This window comes from Fusarium phalaenopsidis (genome assembly GCF_050370095.1).
Source record: "Fusarium phalaenopsidis strain FUZ10S chromosome Unknown contig_32306, whole genome shotgun sequence".
Lineage (NCBI taxonomy): Eukaryota > Fungi > Ascomycota > Sordariomycetes > Hypocreales > Nectriaceae > Fusarium > Fusarium phalaenopsidis.
In genome coordinates this window covers 1,145,333-1,165,822 of record NW_028145403.1, presented here as the reverse complement: position 1 = coordinate 1,165,822, position 20,490 = coordinate 1,145,333, and the positions used below count along the sequence as shown (strand labels likewise).

Below are 20,490 nucleotides of genomic sequence, written 5' to 3'. Positions count from 1 at the left end.
ACATTCCATTTACCTATTGTTGGCTTGTCACGACTTTCGTCCACCGCATCGTCATTGGCCATGTTGCCGCCCTCGCCAATGGTCATGGTTACTGATAACGCTTATTACCCCGTGTTGAAGAAAACGTATCATGTTGGCCTCTCTCATCATCAGTGCGCGAGAATCCTCCTCATAGAGGTCATCGAGGTGGGTTAAGACACTACTCCAAACAGCTCAGAGTCGTGTGCTTTCCACCAACCTCCGTCATCTCGCCTCGCCTTCCTCACACCGAGTAAGTTCTTAGTAGAGGCTGTCTACGTCAACATACCACCAGCCGTCTCGCGATGCAAGGGCGCACAGGACACTCTGGAGTCAATGTCAAGCAACCTTTCCCCCACAACTTGCCCTCACCAAGGGCTATTTTTCGTCAGTCGATTTAGACGAGTGGTCACTGCGCAAGACGAACACGCCAGTTCTGGATCCAGTGTTCGGAGGCGGCTTCACTCTCCTCCGCGTCGCTCAACTTGGCGATGCGCTCGGAGAAGAGAAGCCCTGTTGCCGCGCCATCTCGTCATTCGGATATATTGCCAAGTGGCTGGTGTCATACTATGATTCAATTTGTCTGCTGCAGTTGAATGCGTGGATGCATCTCACCCCACGCTCGTCGGCTTCTTCGGCATATCCTTCGGTTAAGTTGAGAGATAATCTCGGGAGCGGTGATGCCCGTTCAGCTCAACACGGCAAATGCCAAGACAAGTTCGTTACGAGGTGTCGTGTAGGCGATGATGCAATTTCTCTCACCAATTCTGGGGTGACTACTCACCAATAGGTTTATGTATCACAACGTACCTAAGCGCGCTGGCTATTTTCATCAACATAAACTCGACTGTGGATTTGGTATAGTTTAATGATTTGAAAACTTCAAGAGCTCCTTTCATAAACCCGTGTTAATGAAGTGCATAGACAACAAGCAGTAGGTTTATACAGTTGCCCGTGGTGAAGTGTATCTACCAACTATCCTGCATCGGCGCACAAACATCTTTTGCTGATAGTTTTAGATACTCTGGAGGTTATAATCTAATCTTGCCGAGATTTTCTATCTTGGAGCTGCATGTAAAAGCAGATTGCTGGGGATGGACCCAAAAAAAGGTTGAAAATCACATCCTGGTAAGGCCAGGCAGGCCCTTGACTGGGGCGATACAGTGTGTGGCGAGACGGAATCCCTGTCAAGTTGTATTTATGACTGTTGAAAACTTGGATGATGGATTGTGCTGTTGTTCGTTATGTGTCACCTTAATCTACCTAGCATAATACTCCTTCACGACGGATCGCAACACCATGTCCCATCCCCCGCTGGTACAACCACCTCAGGGCTTGTCCATTCCTCCTCTTTTCTGCCTGTCCTCCCAATCTAATGCACCCTCATAGTCGCAGTTATATTTAAGAAACTGAGCCGGATCTAACTTCACCTCTCTGGAAGCCCTATCCGTTGCTGGCTTTGCTTGTTCCCGGCTGAACTTCTGTATCAGAGACGCCCTCTCGTACCTGACATCAAACACTCGGTTTAAGGTTGCTCCAACTTGGCCTCTAGACTGCACATCGGCCAAGAAGGCCTGCAATGCCTCTGCGTCTTCGATGCTTTGGGAAGCTCCCTGCCCTTGAGTCGGGAGCATGGCGTGTGCCGCGTCGCCGATGAGGATGGTTCTTCCACGAACCCAGCGTGGCAGTGGGTCGATATCGCGGAGCTGCCATAAGGCAATGTCTGGTGAAGCTCTGAACATGTCGTGTAGCCAAGGTGGAAAATCCGAGTAGGCTTCCAGAAGCTTGTCAATGCTCCCCGGAGAGACCCAGCTATCCGAGCTCTTCTCGGAAAGCTTCTCATCTGGAACGAGAGCGACGATGCCGTACAGCTTTCCTCCTCGTCCAGGGCCCATGATGACACGTCGATCGTGGCCCATGATCATTGCAGTGTAGGGATCGTGAGAATCAAGTAGCTTTTCAGGAACCGAGATGCCTTCAAGCTTCTCAATGGGAATGAGCATGCGGTATGCAGACGTCCCGGTAGGCAAGGCTCCCTTCTCCTCACCTAGGACAGCTGTTCTCACGGCGCTGTGAATACCATCTGCGCCAATGATCACGTCGCCATGGATCTTCTCTCCGGACTCCAGTGTGATGATTCCCTCCTCGCAATCGACACTCACAACTTGGCTCGCTGTTCGAACTTCTACTGGCTTTCCAGGAAGATGCTCACTTGTTGCTGCATCTCCGAGAGCTGCCTGTAGGTCTTGTCTGTGATAGAGGATGCGATCCGCACCAAACTGAGATGTCTCGAATGCAAGCTCCCTCACACACTTGCCATCAGCATCAAAGATCCGAAAGCCACCGTCGACTAGTGGCTCTGTTCTTTGGAGAAAGCTGTCCATGTTCCACTTGCTGACGATCTTGCTGGCATTGGGCTGAAGGGATAGCAGAGCACCAACTTCGCGAAGCATGCGAGAGCGCTCCAGGACTGTGATGTGCCGGTTTGGATGCCGGAGAGCAATTGCCTTTTAAGTCAGCTATGTGTGCGACTTGTACACCGGGATTCGGGGGTGAAAGACTTACGGCTGCTAGGCCAGCAATGCCACCACCCACAATCACGACGTGGAGTTCAGGTAGGCTCCCCATGGCTCTGGTATCTGGAATGTATGTATCTAGAGATTACTGATGAGAGTAAGCCCTGTACATGAAATAAAGACATCCTTATAGGCTGGCTTGACACCACACTATTGTCTCGGAGTTGTTCCCCGCGAACCGACCCGGCGGCCCCGAACCGAAGGCCGGAGCCGTCGGAAAGTGGTCAACCGCTAAGGATCGCTCTGCTCTCAGAAGTCGAGATTTGATATCGTTTCCGAGTGCCTTCCCGATGAGAGTATCACGGGAGGGAGTCATCCGCCTAGAACGATAGCTTCTGTGGCTTAAGTGCGACCTCGAAAGCCGGTAGCCGATACCAGGAGTGACGATGGAGGTTCCTCAATTTTACCCCTGGGTCTGACTACTTGCAGACTTGTTGACTGTTACTGTTTAATTATATCTGAGGCTTCTTTGAGCTGGTCATTTTTGGTTGCATTGAAGTTTATTGTCCCATGGCTTGTTCTGCCTCTCTCACAAACAGCGCATCCTTGATGTTGCAGAGGATGGATCTTAGAACATTTTATCGAATCCATGCGAATTCTTTACCTTTATATGCTGGTATTTAAACAGTTAAGGCTCCGTTCTGTATGCGCACGTCTCAATAACACACAAGAAATAGCCCTTCGGGGGTAAATCACGTTTTGTTAACGAGTGGCTTCCTGTGAGCGCTACCGAATACAACAATTCCAATTTCTCAAGTCCAAACGCAGTTCCTTTCCCGCCACATGCCACTATCCAAGAATGCAAAATCTGTGCTTCATCCAATTCCTCCCTCTAGCTCTTGGTAGCCTTGATGTAAGGAATTCCAGTCAGCTTGAACGCCCTCTCGCTCAGAATAGGCTCATGGAGAGGCCGGCCTCGAATGATATGATCAGGCTTGCCATTCCTCTTGGCCTCGTTGCTGCCGAGGTGCATGGCGTTAGGCCAGTGGGTAGTTCCAAGACGGTTCTCAAAAGCCTTCTTCTTGCGCAGCAGATCTTCCTGAGAAGCTTCGGAAACTGGCATGTAGCATGTGTAGACTGCCATTCTGTCTTGGTTTGAGGACACTGGCACATTATAGTGGGGAGTCCTTGAGTCCCAGACGATCAGGTCGCCGGGCTCGGCTTCGACCTTGTACCACTCGCAGTCGTGGTCCTTGAGCCACTGCATGCCCTTGTCGGTGAAACCATACCACTCTCTGGTCCACGCGGGGATCCTCTCCTCTGTTCCCCGAATTTCATCATGGAACTGCTTGCTCAGGTTGTGGCCTCCCTTGGCGACGATGAGGCCGCCGTCTTTGGGGCCGTTGGGAAGGAGGTTGACAAGACCCTGCAGGCATCGGAAACCAGGAACATCAGGGTCCTGATCCTGGTGCGGCCAAGGTTTATTGGCAGGGAGGTTCTCTCGGTTGGCGAAGCCATAGTTGATGGCGTCGAACGACACAATCAGGTCCTCAGTTCCGAGAGCCTTCTCGAAGGCGCCAACCACGCCTGGCTCGGAGCGGATAGCCCAGACAAAGTCCTCATGGGCTGCCCCGTAGTTGAGCAGCATGCCCTTCTCGTTTATAACAGGGAGCTTGTCGGGGTGGACTGAGGACGGGTCGTTTCGGTTGTATCCTTGCCCGCTTTCACAGCCGTTAGCCTAAGCTTGGAAAGAAATGAGCCCGGTGTACTTACAAACTCTCGACAAGGCCATACATGCGGTTGGCGTAGCTCAGAGCGCGCTCCTTGGGGATAGCGCCCCTGATGACTGCGTATCCATCGCGGATCAGGTCGTCTCTCCAGTCACCGTAACGACGGTCAGTCCCGTCGAGCTTGATTCGCTCGAGACCATCCGATCGAAGGGTAAGAACGGGGTGTTGCTCTGTCGTGGTCAAAGTCGCTGATGGTGACATGTTGGTTTTTGATCGTTCTATTGTGTCTTTGTGTGTAAGTGACTGGTAAGGTTACTGGTATCTGTGATGATAGGCAGTCTTGTCTGGCCGAATGTTCAAGTTCAACTCGACTCCGCTTCCGAGACTGCCTGCTCTTATCTGTCTCTAACCCCTAATGAAAGGATAGCTGGCCCACAAAGTATATGCGGTCTCGGTCCCGCTCGGTCGGAATCTGGGGTAAAAGTGGCCAAGCTAGATCTGGTGTAGGATGGTCGGTCGGTTGGGTGTTGTGTCCTGACCGAGCCGAACCGAACCGAGCTCGGTTTCGACATCAAGTGAATTGCCAAACAACGGGGACGTCGAAGCGCCACCCGGCTAAGTAGCAAGAATAGTTTGCCGGGAAAGATAATGTGGTGTCATCACTAATAGCCAGAGTCAAGCACCGAGTCATCGACATCTGTTGGTTCCACTTCGCTGGTCTCAACCCTTCGTGTCTAGAAACCAGCACTCGGTCTTCTGGCTTAGACATACACGAGTATTGGCTCTTCTTTTTCCTTGATTGTCAGAACTCCAGTTTCGGCCAAACAAAGAGGGCTAGATCCATTACTATCTCCCCGAACCCATCGTCTTAGTACAGCTCCTGTTTGAGATGCGACCTACTCATACATTGACGATGCACCTAGGGCGAGCAATTTTTACGGCCTAGGAAGCCTCGAAAGCCTATAAGAAGCCACCTACAAATACCTCAGCAGCTCAACCACTTCTAAGCTGCACGTCCCTAGAATGCTGTTCGAGGGGAGACGAGCGTTCGAGGCGGGATGCGCGACAGTCAACGAGTGGCAGATGATCACGTTTGAAGACCAAGGCTTTGCAACGGTGTTAGAAGAAAGTAGCGGGTAGATATGCCTTGGGTGAATGAGATATTGGGAATGTAGTATATCTCTGTTTGGACTGCGTTTGCATGAGGCGTGGAACTTTGGGATCCGGTATTCAAATTGGAATATATGTAGTCGAGTGGAATGGAAAGGCCAAGTGATATGTAATTCATTTCCTCCAATACAATTTAGAAATATAAGTCTATGAAAATCCGTCACACCCCCTATACCGAGGGATGAAGTCCTTAAAACTCCGTCACCTAAATCTGCAGTGCCTCCATCTGCTTCTCAAACGAGTCACCAACATCCATCTCCTTCATGGGCTCAATACGATAGGCATCTTGAATGCCACGTAGCTTGGTCATTAGATCCGCGCTGGGTACCCATCCTAGTAAGGACGTTACCAGTTGGCGGGTGTTGTAGTTGAGGTCAACCAAACCACTCTTGGAATATGCCCCAGGCGCAAAGTAGGCAACCTGGAATGATGGAGGTTCTGGAAGAGTCTCACTGTGAAAGTCCAGATTGCATACAAGCTTAGCGGAGATGAGCTTTGGCATAACTGATAGCGCATTGGCGTAGGCTTCAATGAATGGGGCCAAAGCCTTCTCGTTAACTCGGCCACGGAACGCATCAGCTGGTCTCTGGCTAGAGTACGATGCCTCTCGTCGGAAGCTGAACTGTTCTTGGTGGAGATTCTTGTAGCTAAACTCGGACGACGGTCTATCAACTGGAGGCTGGGACGGGGGTTGGCTCTCGAGAAAGTACCACTCTGCAGACGGCGAGATAGGCTCAAGCTCGATGGACAAGGTCTGGAGGTTCGGCCATGGGGCTTGGCTTAGTGGCCGAAGCAGGTCGGGATCAAAGATGCCCGCCACTTCGAGGTTCACGAGGCTCATTGAAAAGTCACAGACGGCTGCACTCAGAGGATCTGGAATATTTACACCATGGAGATATGGCGGTACAGTGGCTTCATTGCGGTATCTCCGGTGCCAGAAGTCAAGACGAGCGCTCTTAATCTCTGGAAGAGACACACCTTTCATGGCATCTGCAGCTTCTTGGCGGTTGCGTCTCCGCAAGTCAAGAAAACGCTCCTCAGAATCATCCACGGAGAAATCAACGGATTCAAGGTTTGGCATTTTGGAGGCCAACATGAAAGGCACCCTGGGGCAAACATTCCGGTTGATGCGTTTCTCATCTGGACGTATCATGACCAGGTGATTCACTCTATGGACCTCTGGTAGCTTCTCCGGGCGTAGGAGATCTATGTAGGAGTGTAGGTAACGGCCCTCATAGATGCAGTTCCCTTTGGGCAGCAAGGCCTTCCACTGAGGGAAGATGCCTGGCCAGACACGGTCACTGCGGGACTGTGGAACGTTGATGGACAGCTTCAGACGGTAATTGACCGAATGAGGATCCTCTTGTTCCCAGGCCTTGAGTGTTTCAAGCAAAGACTGCACGGCTCGCGTGTAGCTCTCATCATTGGCAGCGCGTTCGGCTGGCGATTCAGCTCGGGCGCTAGCAGCATCCTTGTAACGTCGAAGGATAGGAACGAACTCGAGACCAGCGAGGAATGTGCGTCTCGCAGGCGTGAGCAATTCGATCAACTTTTCCAACTCATCGCTGTTGATCCTGATATCTCGGAATGTCCATCTCTCCACGGCCGTTTGCAGGCGGCGTGAGACGGTCGCGAGAGCTGCGCGGGATAAGCGAGGGTGGAGGTAGGCGTAGGGTTGTCGTGGCTTGGACCCATCGGCCAAAAGATACGTGACGATGTGGTCAATGATATCTTGAGGTAGAGTATCCATGGCTAAGGTTGCGAGTTGGAGAGGTCAATGAAAGGAAGAAAGTCACCATTTTAATAAGGAAAAAGGGTCACCGCCTGAAACCATCTCCAACAGGCATTCCCAGGCAACCAACACATCAGCCAACAACGCAGTATGATTGGAGGACATCATATCAACAAGATGATTGTATTGGCTGTCTCTTTAGGCAGCTTTTCCAGCACTGCCCAACCACAACATGTACCTTTCAATGGCCTTTTGCATGGCCTCAGTCCCTACCTCGATGATACTCGTTAACGGCTTATCCGACATTTCCTTCATGACGCCCAGAAAGTGCCTGTTCATGCCCTTGTTGATGTTGATCTTGGTGATGCCGGCTTTGATGCATCGCTGGAATATTTCCTCGTCAAAGGGATCTGCGCCGTGGAGGACGAGGTAGACTTGGTCCCCGACGGCTTTATTGACGGCTTCGAGGCGATCGTACTCGAGATTGATCCCTCGAGGCCCGTATTCGCCGTGAACGTTTCCAAAGGCGGGAGCCAACAATTCAATGCCTGTATCGACGAACTCTTGGGCCTTTTCGGGTGTGGTCAAGATGCCCTCCAGATCAACCGTGTCGGCGACACCATCCTCACCACCTTCAATGCGACCTGGCTCAGCTTCCGTCGCGATGCCTTTCCCATGGCAGTACGCAACCAACTCTTTCGTAAGGGCCAAGTTATCGTCGTAATGGCTCATGTCGCACATGATGCTATCAAACGCATTCTCCATACCAGCAGCCCGGCGCACCAGCTCTGGCGTCTGACAGTGATCGAGATGCAGCGCGACCGGGACTTTGGCGTGTTGGCAGGCGTCCGCTGCTGCGCGCACAAGCGACGTGCCGGCGTATGTGATGGCCCATGGAAACAAAAGAACCATAGCAGGAGATGAAGCAGCTTCTGCGGCTCTCACGGTAGCGAGGACTCCTTCGAGGTTGTAGCAACACATGGCGGGCACTGCATATCCTCCAGCTTTGGCATCGCGGAGGATGCGCAGCGTCTTGTTCGAGTCGGCGGTAGGTGGCATGGTGTTTGCTCTGAACAATGCCTTGATGAACTTTCTCTTGGAGTTTCAATCTTCACTGAGGGGTAAATACAGCTTCTGCAGGGATCTTCATCAACTCCACGACCTCTCACGCCCATCTTGAATGCTTTCCCGCATTCTCGGCTTACCCGTTCGGGCTTCTCCATCTTTTCCGCCCGGGACCGGAACCCCGGTTCGGAAAACATCTCGGTGATATGCCCGATGACTGTTGATCCCCCCATAATTCGGTCTTTTAAGTACCGAACGAAGCAGGAGCGGGGTGGTTCGGCTCGGTTTGCTCTTACGGGATGATGGGTGCATTAATTTGCGTGTAAACAGTTGAGGTTGACCGGTGATCTTGGAGTACAAGATCAGATCACCTTTTCATAGCTATCGCAGGTACTCAGTTCTCAATTGCAACTTCGTTTTGACACGCATTCAATACAAGACATGACTTCCACAAAAGAACCCGTCGCTTTTATTGGCTTGGGAGCCATGGGCTTTGGCATGGCCACCCAGCTCCTCAAGCAAGGCTACCCATTAACCGGCTTCGACATCTCAGCTGCAATTCTGCAGAAGCTCCAAGAAGCTGGCGGAAAGATTGCATCGGGTCCGGCCGATGCTGTACGCGATCATCAGTATTGCGTCTGCATGGTCGCCACGGCGCAACAGGCTGAGCAGGTCCTCCTTGATGGAGAAAGCCCGGCGATTCCCGCACTAGCCAAGGGTGCTGTGTTGCTGCTGTGCTCTACCGTCCCGTGTGGCTTCGTCCAGAATCTAAAAAAGCGCATTGAGAAACATGGACGAGGCGACATTCTCCTGGTCGACTGTCCCGTTTCTGGGGGCGCAATACGTGCCGCTGACGGCACACTATCCATCATGGCCGGAGCCTCAGAGGAAGCCATCTCAAAGGGCCATGACCTTCTCCAAGCTCTCTCAGACCCTCAGAAACTCTACATCGTCGAAGGAGGCATTGGAGCTGGCAGCAACATGAAGATGTGCCATCAGGTGCTCGCCGCCAACCAGATCCTCTCAGCGAGCGAGGGTCTGGGATTTGCCCACCACCTAGGCCTAGATTTGGCCGAGACGGGGAAGCAATTGGTTTCTTCAGAGGGATGGAGTTGGATGCTCGAAAACCGTCTGCCTCGCATATTGGACGCTGCAGTGCCTCTCGCCAGCGCGGTGACCATCATTCTGAAGGATACGAGCATCATCACCTCGGAAGCTAGACGGTACGGATTTGCGACGCCCATGACCAGCACGGCTGAGCAAATGTACTTCCTTGGTCTCGGTAAAGGTCTCGGAAGCCATGATGACGGCCATTTGATTCATCTGTATCTCGAAGGAGGTGCACGGCTTGGTGTGCTCGAAAAAGATCTGGCGGTCGATGTCAAAGTCCAGTTGGCCGTGAACCTGCTCAAGGGTATTCATACATGTGCAGCAGCAGAGACTCTATCCTTTGCCCATCACGTTGGTCTAGACTTGGACCAGGTTCTTGAGCTCTGCGTTCATGCTGCAGGAGGAAGTGCCATGCTCAAGGCTATCGGTAGTGACATCATCCGTGTTCTCAGTGGCCAGCCGGCGGAAGCAAAGGAAGGACTCTGTGCACTAGTCAAGGATTTAGAGCAAGCGGTTGAAGAGGGTCAGAGGCTGAAGCTTCCCTTGCCTCTGGGAACTCAGGCGCTGAACCTTTTCCGCTTGGTGTTGCGGCACAAGCCTCAGGATCCCGCTGATGTGCCAGTCGCTTGGATCGTCAAAGCTTGGACGTAGAATTCTCGTTGGTCATCAAGTAGGGGTATTATTTAGATAATTGACTTGTTAAATGATTGTCTCCTTTCAGGGGAAATTCTGGCCGCTGACAGTAGTAAACTCTCCCTCCATGATCGCCCAGAACTGATCCAGAGGCATATCCTGAAAAGGATCTTGAAACTGATCATTCGGGTCAAAGGTAAGAGGTTCCATCCCATGATCGTAGAACTGACCCGGAGACATTGCACTCTGCATGGGGTTTACGTCTTGGGCCTCTTGCGAGGATACTCTCAGTGCTTGTTCTGCCACAACCCCTTCTCCAGAGAGCACCTGGTTCATCCTCCGCGAGAGCTCCAGAACTCCCTTGACAAGTTCTTCACTTTGTCCAACTCGGTGGTAGAAATCGGCAACGTAATCCGAGGCTGTCCTGACAAGCTCTCCATCAGAACGACCCATTCGTTTGTGAGGCTTCTTCAGAGTGTGGAGCGCAAGAGTGACGGCAGCCAAAAAGGTTTGCGTTGGCGTGAGAAGCATAAAGTGAGCGTGGGAGTCGGCAAACTCGGCTACATGTGTGATGATGGATCTTGCGGCTTCCACGCATGTGTTTTGACCTTGTAGTAGACGTGCGGCACCTTTGAGCTTGGATCCGTGACTGTTGACCTCTCTGGTAAACGAAGCCTCTGGGAAGATGAGTGATGCTCTGAGAAGAGTGATTTGTGCCTGCAATACGGTCAGTAATAAGTCCTCGGGGTAGCAGTCAGTTTCCATTAACCTGATGGTACTGCAATGATAGAAAGAGAGCGAATGGCTGCTCCTCTTCAGTCACTCTCGAATCCCAGCCGACCCTCTGTGCCGACTTGGGTCCTTCTGAGCCTTCCTCTACCCAATCCAGCAGCGCTTGATCTAGCCGTGCAATCTCGGACAAGAGACCAAGGGAACTCGTTGCCTTCCTCCGGTAGATGTGCTCGCCAATCTGACCAACTATCTGAGATAGAGACACCCATCGGACAAAGTATGGGCTAAGGCCACTGTTTCTATCTGGAAAAGCCTGGTCGCAGTCAAACTCCTCTATGACTGATGGTCGTCCAGTCTCGAGTTGCATCATCTTCTCCAAAGCGTAGCATGCCCACCAGATCCTGGAATGCAGTCGTCGGTCTGGATGGTTGGTAGACTCTGAAGAGACGATCTGTCGATGGAAGCCGAGTGAGTGACCGATTCGTATAGCTTGACCCAGGAGATGCCAGCTTTGTCCCTCTTTGCCTGTGGGAGATGTCAAAATAGTCTTCACAACCGAGTACGCAACACTTACTTCTTGCACGTAACGCGATTGCCAACATAACCAGACCCTGTACCGAGCTCGTGTATGGGAGGCTGAGACAATGGCTGGTCAAGGAGTAAGCCGCAGTGAGGTAGGGTGTAGCCGTCACTGATACCGTCCCTTCAGAATCATCCATGCCAAGTGCCAGGACGCTGTATATCGTTACCAGAGCTGGAGCGTCTGCAGAAGATATGGCAGCCTGTAGCCCATTCTCATGTGCCTGCTGAAGCTCCAACAGCCGCGTTACCTCAGCCAGAAATGACGCCCGATCCAGCACGGGCACGAGAGGATGCGTGCGGTTGAAGAAGACCTCGATCAAGGGTTCCATCAGTGGCATGTCGGGCAAGTCGGGTAGATAGGCTATCAAAGGTAACTGGAACTCTTCTGTGAAGCTCATGCCCCATCGAAAGTACGGGCCTATTGCTTCAAGGCCCTTTCTCTCGAAGCACAGGTCTATGAACTGGCAGAGGCACTGCATGCTGCTGGATCCCATGTACTAAAGGTCGTCAGCGGCGTGCATGGATCCTTTCAAGAAGCACCAACCTTGACCCTGTGCGAAGTATCGTCAGTATTCATCACCACGTCCGGGCTGTCATTTGTCTGGCCATCGGTAACGTGATCAGGAGTGGTCTGACTCTCCTGGTACGCTCTCTCAATCCACGACGGATGCCTCTCTTTAGGACCACTCCGTGATAGAGACGCTGCCCGCTCATGTTGAACACTCGTGAGCGAGCTTGGAGAGCTATGCTCGCTGGTAGAGCTGTGCCGTCGCGCTATCCCCCCTTGCGGCGCTTTGGCCGGCCATCTCCTGACCGCTGGACCATTAGGACGTCGAGGATCAAATGTTTCGCAGTCGTCGCCTCGTAGAACGCAGTTGCGACACTTTGGTGTAGAGGCATCGCATCTAACTTTGCGCTTGCGACACTGGGTGCAGGCGAGGGAGAGGCGGTTGCGTTTTGAGCGAGGTGGACGAGGGGGTGAAGCGCCCTCGCTTGCTACGCCGACGTTGCTCATGATGAAAGAGTCGTATGGAGCTGAGATCGTCAGGATCCAGGGTCAAATGGTAGTACTGGTCAGCAAAGGTACCAGGAGACGTCCGCGACAGGAGTGATGCAGCGAGGGCCCCGACAACGCATTTGTATCCCCCACGGACTCGGGCCTAGAGCTCAAGTGGTCTAGAGGGTCATGGGCCATCTGGGGTATTTGGGGAGCACCCAATAAGAAGCGAGATGATTCGTCTTGTGCGGAGTTCCCCCACATGGTGGCGATCCCGGGACCGGTTCACGGCTATGGACATGGTTTTGGTCGTGGTCAGGATGGGCAGCGGCTGAGGGTAATAAAGCATTATAAGACGTTATTAGTTGTCAGCCTGGGCGATACCACTCAAGGAGAATTGGGTGAGAACGACGAAATTGCTTGAGGCCACATCCTGTCTGGGCTGTCGAGCTGATTGCCCTCGTTAGCCGTAACGTGGGGCCGATGGAGCCGTAGGCCGTAGGCCGTGGGAAATGGTAGTCGGCTGCATGTCACACTGATGCATATATTCACAATGGGAAAAGAAGATGGTAATAGTAGATAAACAGGTAAATAAATATCTTGGACTGATACCATACTCAGTTTCGTAAGAGAATACCGTTTGGATGTGTGGGTTTGGCGCTGGCTACAGAACTCGCTAATCATAGCGATATCGGAGGAAACATCGGCCACAGCCACCCATTAGCGATTTCTCATCTTACTGAGCACAAACAGGAAAGCAATGTGAAACAACAATTTCAGTTTCAATATTTCGTCAATCATAGTGTTCTATTTTGCTAGCTACTATTCTGCAAAGGTGGCAGAATCCTACATTCGTTCGTTAATAAGACAACTGGTGGTACCCTAGACCTGAACGGGTTCGAACCGTCAGGATAGGGGTCGATCCGAATAAGCGGGTGTCGAAAGCAACTGCTTTGATGCAGTCTGGCCACCATTGTACTCCATCGATACCTCTTCCGCGTCTTGGCTGATCCTTCTTCTCCCATTCAAGTCAACGTGCTAAAAGCCAAAGCCGGGGTGGCCAACGAAGAGACAGCACACGGCAACGTAAATCATCCTGCTGTAGATTAGTTCACCATTCAAGGCGTCAAAATCTACGCAACACTTACACGCCCTCTAGCCCAATAAAAAGTCCCTCGTCGGTGATTTTGTCCGAGTTGCTGTACCCCTGGCTGAGCTCGTCGACGCGATAAATGCAGCGCACCAGGATCAGCAAGATGGCCGCAGCAAGTCCCCCGAAAAATATTTGCTGGCGAGTGGTGATGGCCGCCTTGAGGCTAGAACCTCGGGATCTCTGTAGTTGAGCGAAGCGGATCATGTAGTCGGCAAAGAATCCGCAGAAGATGACGAGAACGATGACTTGCAGGATGAGACCAGCCATTGCAAGATCGATACCCGTTTGTGAAGCACCTCTCGACGACGAGGAGAGTGCACCACCGGCTGCTTGGAGGATAAGACAAGTGATATCGGCTGAGATGAAGATCCAGTAAAACATTTTAGCAGGGAGACGCGAGATTTCGGCAGCGAAGAACTGGATGCTAAGACACCATTTCCATTAGCCCGCAAGTCATTGATGAGTGTGAGGGGACACTTACGCTCTGGATAGCGTCACGTAGATGGCTGCCGTGTAAAAGACAGGACCGCCAGTGACACAAATCATTTGAAGCATGAACCCTCCAAACGACCAAGGATTCCTCCAGAGCACGACTCGTCCGGCGTAACCGATAATGGCGTAAAGGCAGCCAGTTGCCATGAATGCCATGAACCACCAACTACGCCATCGAACACCCAAGTAGACGTGTATGCTTAGAGCAATGACGTATAGGACCATAAAGGTGATGTTGGCTGGTAAGCTTGGGCGGTACTGATAGATGGTCCATTCGATGGGACAGAGATCGAGCGTGCAGTTTGCTCCGGGGCCGAAAGACTGGAACATTCCTCGGTGGACCCATGTTCCATTCGGCAGTTCGTGAAGGTATTCCGGGTTGATACCCGACTTCATTGCTGTTTCGTAATCCATGCTATATCGTGTCAAAGGGTAGGAATTACAAAGCGATGAGGAATTGGAGATGGCCATGTTGTCGGTAATTTGGCAAGATTCTTATACATCTCTCTTCTTGTCGATATCTATACCAATGTCACAGCCATCAACCCCAAGTTTCTATTCCAATCCTTCAAATGGAGGATGCGTATTCTCTTTCAGTCCATCCTTGGGTGGCTTATGCTTAACGAAGCCGATGAAGCATCATTGGCTCGTTCCTGGAGATGTTACCAGCATCATGATCCTTCAACCCTGCCTCATTGGCTCAACGGTCAACAAGCGAGTGAGGCGCATGGCCTGGTCCGTGCGGTGAGAATGCGACTGAGGCAGTTCTCTTTCGCTAATGATCCATTGACAACTTGGGCTCCTTCATCTCTCGATAGGCGACGTATCCTGACCATTCCATGACCTCCATCTCATCCCTGACTACAACACAAGATGGAGCCTCCCAACGCCGCCAACACCGTGGCGCGAAAACCCTATCACACTAAGAGGACCCATACCAAGTCGAGAAATGGCTGCAAGGTCTGCAAGACGCGTCGGGTCAAGTGTGACGAGGCTCGGCCGGCATGTCGGAGCTGCGTCATGCGCAACGCCGTCTGTGTTTACCCCCAACAATCTCCACCTCCCCGAGCTCGAGCTCCTTCGCCTGTCTCGGATATTCCTTATGAGCCCCTCTTCATACAGTCCCCCGTGCGGGATGCCGTCGACATGAAGCTGCTGTGGTTCTACACTAGCAAAGCATGTAGTACGACGTTCATTATCGAGCCTGCGAGAGAGGCGCGCGTCACCAACATTTTGAAGGTTGACATTCCACGCATCGCCTTCTCATCCCCGTTTTTAATGGATTGTCTACTCGCGACTTCGGCACTGCAACTCGAGCTTCTGGGCCAGGACGTCGATATGTATCGCGCCGTCCGCTATCGTTCTCACGCGTTCCACGGCTATCGCAAAGCCATTGCAGAAGCCAAGCCAGAGACTTTCCCTGCAATCATTGCGTGCTCTATACTTCTCACGAACCTTGCATCTCACATGTTTCGCGAAGAAGGGACTGAGCAACTGTATATCATCAACTGGATGACCCTTTGGAGAGGCATCAGCCACGTCATAGATCTCGTAAGCCCGAGGAGAATTTGGGAATCTGGACTGGCCGAATTATTCCTGAGGCCTTGTGTCGACCCAAACCAATCCGCCTTTTACATCCCCAGTCATCTGCTCTCGGTGGTGGCTTCCATTGAGCCTGGGGACGAAGACCATCCCAGCATTGGCACCTACTACGCGGCTCTCCGCTATCTCGGATCCCTCTACTTCAACCTGTCAAAAAACTCTGAGCCCGTTATGAACTTGCGGATTCTTACTTGGTTCACCTATCTACCGGAGTCCTATGTCGAGCTCTGCCGCAAACGGAGACCGCGTGCACTCATCATTCTTGCCCACTATCTTGTTTTTATCAAGTTGATGGACACAATCTGGTGGTCAATAGGCATCGGAAACCGCGAGATTCGTGGAATAATCTCCTGCCTCGGAAACCAATGGTCTTCCAAGCTCTCCATACCTCGACGGGCCTTGTCAATAGAGGGCCGGCTTGAGATTGCCCGACTGCTTCTTGACGACGAGAACTGGGAATTCCCCGTTGTTGTTAATGAGGACCTTAGCTTTGGAAGACCCATACCGGGTGGTCATTCGCCTGGGTTCACGCCGCCGACGACGGTTCCTCCGCCACAGGCTGATACTAGGGGGTTTCAACAAGACAAGATCACGCTCGCTGCCATGGCGACAAATTCATGGACGTTAAACACAGCGTCAAGTAATTAATGTGATTGATAGAAAGTTAATAAAGTAAGCCAATTCAAACATCATTCTGGCCCTTCTCAGCAGCCCCTTAGTTCTCTGCCTCCAATGGGATGCCTAGGCAGTTCAAAGTCACTCCCGAAAGCTTCACGACCACACATCCGAGAGCGATTCCAACACGGGCTCGCCGACCTTTGGCAATTATTCACCCTTCTCCTTATCCATGCAGTACCGTCCGGTGATCCTGCGAATCTGCTTGCCCCAGATGTAAATAGGAATACCAAGAAGTCCCAGTGCACCAGTCAGACCGCCAAACGTCCCAAACGCTCCATCGTAGCCATTCTTCTCGATGAACGGGCTGATACCGTAGCTGACTCCAAATGAGATAATGCCTCGGAACGCGCAGATAATGACGAGAAGCGGGCCGGCACGCTGGGGGTAGCTGTCCAAGAGGTAGGTGATGGCGACAATGTTTGCTCCAACAAAGGTGAAGAAGTATGCAGCCACTGCCCAGACGTAAACGAACCAGTGATACTGAGTGGGATGGGTGGCTCCCTGTCCATACAGCACTGCGGTGAAGATACCGACAATGATTGGAAAAATGAGAGGGATAATGCGGATCTCGGGCTCATGAATGCCACCACGCTTCTTAGCAACGTAGGTGATGAGCTTGTCAGAGCCGTGACCTAGGAGCGGCAAGGCAACCAGAGATGTGGCGATCTGTCCAGCGTTGACGTAGCTTGCCGAGGTCTGCGGCCAGTTGTAGGGAGGGCTCGTCACGATGGTTCCGTAGGTCGTACCAATAGCGATGTTGACTCCGATGGTGAGACCGTTGAGGCACATAGCCCAGAGAACGTTAGGGAAGAGGAGAAGCCCAAAGGTTTGCTATTGATCATGGTTAACCACATGTACCTTGGTGAGAAGGAGATACTCACGAGAAGGATCTCGGACAACTTATTCCACTCAGGCTTTCCAATCCAGAGTCTCAGGTCGGATTTCCAGGTCCGCGGCTCAAAGTTGACAAAGTCAAGCTCTGGGCGTTCCGTACAAACCGTCAGGGTCTTGCCATCCTCCGAGGTTGCAGTGTCGTCACTCTCGGTCTCCTGGAATGATGATGAGGGGCGGTCATACTTCGTCTCGGGGACAAAGAAGACAGCCAGGATAAAACAGAGCCCAGCAAGACAGGTGCCGAGACCATACCACCACTCAGGAGTGATGGCACCGGCAATAGGACCAGCAAAGAGGACAAAGACGGCTGTGGCAATGGTCTGGATTGACTGTTGGACCATCAACCATCGACTTCTCTCGTGCAGAAAGAAAATCTCCTATCTAAGAGTTAGTTTCAACCTGGAAGTCATATGTTACCGGGTTGTCACATACCTGCGTGATCATGGGCACGAGAGCCTCGCTCTGACCAGCAGCCAGCCCAAGAACGATGCGTCCACCAAGATGCCATTCGTATGTTTTCGCCCCAGCGCACAAGCCGGCACTGGCTACCATGATGACTGTAGCTCCAAGGAGGACGATTCGACGACCGACGGCGATACCGAGAGGCATTCCGATGAGGTTACCGATGCCCCTGAAGCGATTAGCGATGTTAATGCCAAGAAGAAGCGAGTTTCTTACATGAACAAGGTCGGATATGTCATCAAATGCGTGATGTCATCGTAGCCCTTTCCGACGGCCGCGTAGCCGGGGATGTAGAAGCCCAGGAGACCTCCGAATCCGGAGACGAGCGCCAGGCCAATTGTCGAGACTTTTCTCTTGTCAACACTCGTAGTTCTGATGGTTTGTGACCTTGAGGTGACTTACAGAGGGAGATGGTTACGAGAACCATGCCTTTTTGCCACATCTTCATGTTGAGAGGATCTCCAAATTGTCAACGCAAGCCCGCTCTTGTTGGAAAGTCTCCTTACCTCGAGGATCGGCTGTAGGCGTGGGAATGTAGACAATCTTTCCCTCAGTAAGTTTCACCGTCCCGCTGACGTTGACCTTGGACTTTGTAACATGAACAGCCTCGAGGTCGTCAACATTGACGTTCTCGACGTGGCTGGAATCTTGCTTCATGTCGATGGGGTGAGATTCGCTACTCATTGTAAAACCTTTGTTGCGTCGCGAGCTCGTTGTCAGTGTGTGTCTTGTCCTGAGGCCCTCAACGATGCCAACGACGCTGGCTTTATACACGAAATGGCCAAGTCAAGACCAAGGCCAAGGAGGTGAAAAAGTCCTCTCCTTGGCTTCGAATCTGTTGAAGCCCCCCCTCCGCCCTTGGCTAGGTGGCATTTAGCCCGCCACAACTCTGGCTTCCCCGCATTGTTAGGGGGCCACATCCCGAATGGAGAGGGAACTAAGCTTTGTTGGTTGCTTGATAAGAGGACGAACCGAAATTGCCACGAGAGAATCCGGGGTAGCAGAGCCGAACCGAGCACCGTTCGGCTGACGAGTTGCGTCCCCCGCGTTTTTGGTGTCCCCATGTGCGGGTTGGCCTATCCAGGACGCTGCATTTCTAATGTCATGATCAAATTTCATCAGCATCTTATCAAATGCGAGTGGCTGTAATCTCTTGGCGGTCGTCAAAACATCACGGACATGCCCTAAGTAGTGCACTCCGTGTCGGCCCCATGGCAGATGACTCACACCTGGATCGGCTTACTCTTGAAAGTTAAGAGGGACGAAGACACAGAGAGAGAGAGCGAGTAGTTTGATCAAGACAGAGTCAATTTGCTTTTCTAACTAAGCAGCTGAAGATGCATTCCTTTCTCCTCCATCACTCCGTGTAAGGCTTAACGCCCGCCAGTCGCAGAACCTGGTCCGTCACAACAGGCTTCTCAAAAGGCTCCGTCCTGTACTTGGGGCAGACTTCACCATTCCTCATAGGCTTCTCTTGAGCAATGCGGATGTTGCTGTGACAAATATTAGCACGCAATCAGACCGGGAAACATGATACGTACCAGTGAGGCCAGTGTGTGGTGCCAACAAAGTTCTCAAAACAGTACTTCTTGGCTTCAAGAGCCTCCTCAGTAGCAAACTTCCTAGGAGTCATGCAGATATACTGCACATGTCGGATCTGATCACCCTCGGGAAATCTCGCATAGTGCATCGTGCGCGAGTCCCAGAGGACAAAGTCACCGGGCTCCATGTTAACCTTGATCATCTCACAGCCCTTGTCCGCGAACCATTTGACGTCCTTTTCGCTAAAGATGAAGAGATCCATGTACTTGATCTCAGGAGGAGGGGCATCCTCGTGGTCAGCTGACTCGCGCTTGTGAGCGAAAAACTCGTTGAAGAGCTTGGAGGAGCCCTTCATTAGCATCAGACCGCCATCCTTGGGTCCGTTGGGGGCAAAGTTCAAGAGACCCTGGACTGCTTGCATACTATTTCACTCCTGGTTAGTCTTATCCACTGCAGATCGCAGTCCACTTACCCCTTGCGCTCAGGGTTCTGGTCGCAGTGTGGCCAAGGGCTCCACGAGATGTCCTTGCGGTTAGGCATGGACACGTTGAGGCCATCGAATGAGCAGAGCAGCTCCTTGGTATCCCAAAGCTTCTCAAAGATCTCAACAACCTTAGGCTCCGTTCTAGCCTCCCAAGCCATCTTCTCATGCGTAGCGCCGTACGAATAGTACATGCCACCCTTGAAGCTGACAGGGAGGTGTTCGGCAGTCCAGGTGCTTGGGTCCTTGTCATCAAAGCCGAGGTCAAAGTTCTTGAGCCACTCGATCTGCTTATCGCAGTAGTACTGGGCTCGCTCAGGGCTGATGACGTTCTTGATGAGGACGCAGCCGTTCTTGTGGAACTCATCGCGCCAGTCGCCGTATGTGACGCTGGTGTCAAAGTCGACGAGGTCTTTGGTCTCAAACCGCGCAGCGACGGTTTGGGTCATTGACATTGTGCTCGACATGTTGGGAGAGATTGAAAGACGACTGATTTGGGGCAAGTGCAAGCTGAAGATGGTAATGTTCAAGATGTATGGAAGTGTGTTGATGAGAAGCAAAGAATATGCTGGTCATGAGGCTCAAGGTAGTTATATCTCGGTCATGAAACCCAAGGTTAAGATCTGAGGCTAAAGATGCCCCTCCGATGCGGCCCACTCGGTTCGGGGCTCTCCATTGTCGGCAACAGCAAGCATTCTAGGGAGATGGTGTAGGGGTAAACTCAGCTCCTCCTCCCCCGGTTCGTTTCCGTTCGGTTCGGACTTCGGTTCGTGATTGAACCGAAAATGAGCCTTACGCACCCCGCAACCTCCCCCTCACTTTACCCCGTGGGGATAACTTCAACCGAGAGGACACGACCAAACAATAGTGTTTAGTTGTAATCACGAGGCGGGATGTGGAG

At 52.1% G+C, this 20,490-nt stretch overlaps 10 protein-coding genes across 10 annotated transcripts; 2 read left to right on the top strand and 8 right to left on the bottom strand.

The window, feature by feature from the left end:
- Positions 1-1,461: 1,461 nt before the first annotated feature.
- On the bottom strand, positions 1,462-2,646 carry LRP88_11215 (uncharacterized protein; the record flags this gene model as incomplete). Its single annotated transcript, XM_083247646.1, has 3 exons — positions 1,462-1,471; positions 1,525-2,525; positions 2,584-2,646. The coding sequence occupies 3 exons, from the start codon at positions 2,644-2,646 to the stop codon at positions 1,462-1,464; spliced, it is 1,074 nt and encodes a 357-aa protein (XP_083096794.1).
- Positions 2,647-3,426: 780 nt separating this feature from the next.
- LRP88_11214 (uncharacterized protein) lies at positions 3,427-4,525 on the bottom strand (the record flags this gene model as incomplete). The annotated part of the gene is made up of 2 exons (XM_083247645.1): positions 3,427-4,255; positions 4,308-4,525. 2 exons carry the CDS (start codon positions 4,523-4,525, stop codon positions 3,427-3,429), a joined length of 1,047 nt encoding a protein of 348 aa, XP_083096793.1.
- Positions 4,526-5,639: 1,114 nt separating this feature from the next.
- On the bottom strand, positions 5,640-7,184 carry LRP88_11213 (uncharacterized protein; the record flags this gene model as incomplete). Its single annotated transcript, XM_083247644.1, has 1 exon — positions 5,640-7,184. The coding sequence occupies one exon, from the start codon at positions 7,182-7,184 to the stop codon at positions 5,640-5,642; it is 1,545 nt and encodes a 514-aa protein (XP_083096792.1).
- Positions 7,185-7,364: 180 nt separating this feature from the next.
- On the bottom strand, positions 7,365-8,225 carry LRP88_11212 (class II fructose-bisphosphate aldolase; the record flags this gene model as incomplete). The annotated part of the gene is made up of 1 exon (XM_083247643.1): positions 7,365-8,225. One exon carries the CDS (start codon positions 8,223-8,225, stop codon positions 7,365-7,367), a length of 861 nt encoding a protein of 286 aa, XP_083096791.1.
- Positions 8,226-8,672: 447 nt separating this feature from the next.
- LRP88_11211 (uncharacterized protein) lies at positions 8,673-9,992 on the top strand (the record flags this gene model as incomplete). Its single annotated transcript, XM_083247642.1, has 1 exon — positions 8,673-9,992. One exon carries the CDS (start codon positions 8,673-8,675, stop codon positions 9,990-9,992), a length of 1,320 nt encoding a protein of 439 aa, XP_083096790.1.
- Positions 9,993-10,058: 66 nt separating this feature from the next.
- Positions 10,059-12,303, bottom strand: LRP88_11210 (transcription factor domain-containing protein; the record flags this gene model as incomplete). The annotated part of the gene is made up of 4 exons (XM_083247641.1): positions 10,059-10,691; positions 10,744-11,231; positions 11,281-11,785; positions 11,833-12,303. 4 exons carry the CDS (start codon positions 12,301-12,303, stop codon positions 10,059-10,061), a joined length of 2,097 nt encoding a protein of 698 aa, XP_083096789.1.
- A 1,020-nt stretch (positions 12,304-13,323) lies between these two features.
- On the bottom strand, positions 13,324-14,260 carry LRP88_11209 (RTA1 domain-containing protein; the record flags this gene model as incomplete). Its single annotated transcript, XM_083247640.1, has 3 exons — positions 13,324-13,381; positions 13,434-13,862; positions 13,920-14,260. The coding sequence occupies 3 exons, from the start codon at positions 14,258-14,260 to the stop codon at positions 13,324-13,326; spliced, it is 828 nt and encodes a 275-aa protein (XP_083096788.1).
- A 543-nt stretch (positions 14,261-14,803) lies between these two features.
- On the top strand, positions 14,804-16,180 carry LRP88_11208 (Zn(II)2Cys6 transcription factor domain-containing protein; the record flags this gene model as incomplete). The annotated part of the gene is made up of 1 exon (XM_083247639.1): positions 14,804-16,180. The coding sequence occupies one exon, from the start codon at positions 14,804-14,806 to the stop codon at positions 16,178-16,180; it is 1,377 nt and encodes a 458-aa protein (XP_083096787.1).
- Positions 16,181-16,357: 177 nt separating this feature from the next.
- On the bottom strand, positions 16,358-18,250 carry LRP88_11207 (major facilitator superfamily domain-containing protein; the record flags this gene model as incomplete). The annotated part of the gene is made up of 6 exons (XM_083247638.1): positions 16,358-17,041; positions 17,092-17,481; positions 17,537-17,735; positions 17,783-17,912; positions 17,969-18,025; positions 18,073-18,250. The coding sequence occupies 6 exons, from the start codon at positions 18,248-18,250 to the stop codon at positions 16,358-16,360; spliced, it is 1,638 nt and encodes a 545-aa protein (XP_083096786.1).
- Positions 18,251-18,923: 673 nt separating this feature from the next.
- LRP88_11206 (uncharacterized protein) lies at positions 18,924-20,056 on the bottom strand (the record flags this gene model as incomplete). Its single annotated transcript, XM_083247637.1, has 3 exons — positions 18,924-19,059; positions 19,108-19,530; positions 19,581-20,056. The coding sequence occupies 3 exons, from the start codon at positions 20,054-20,056 to the stop codon at positions 18,924-18,926; spliced, it is 1,035 nt and encodes a 344-aa protein (XP_083096785.1).
- Positions 20,057-20,490: the final 434 nt, after the last annotated feature.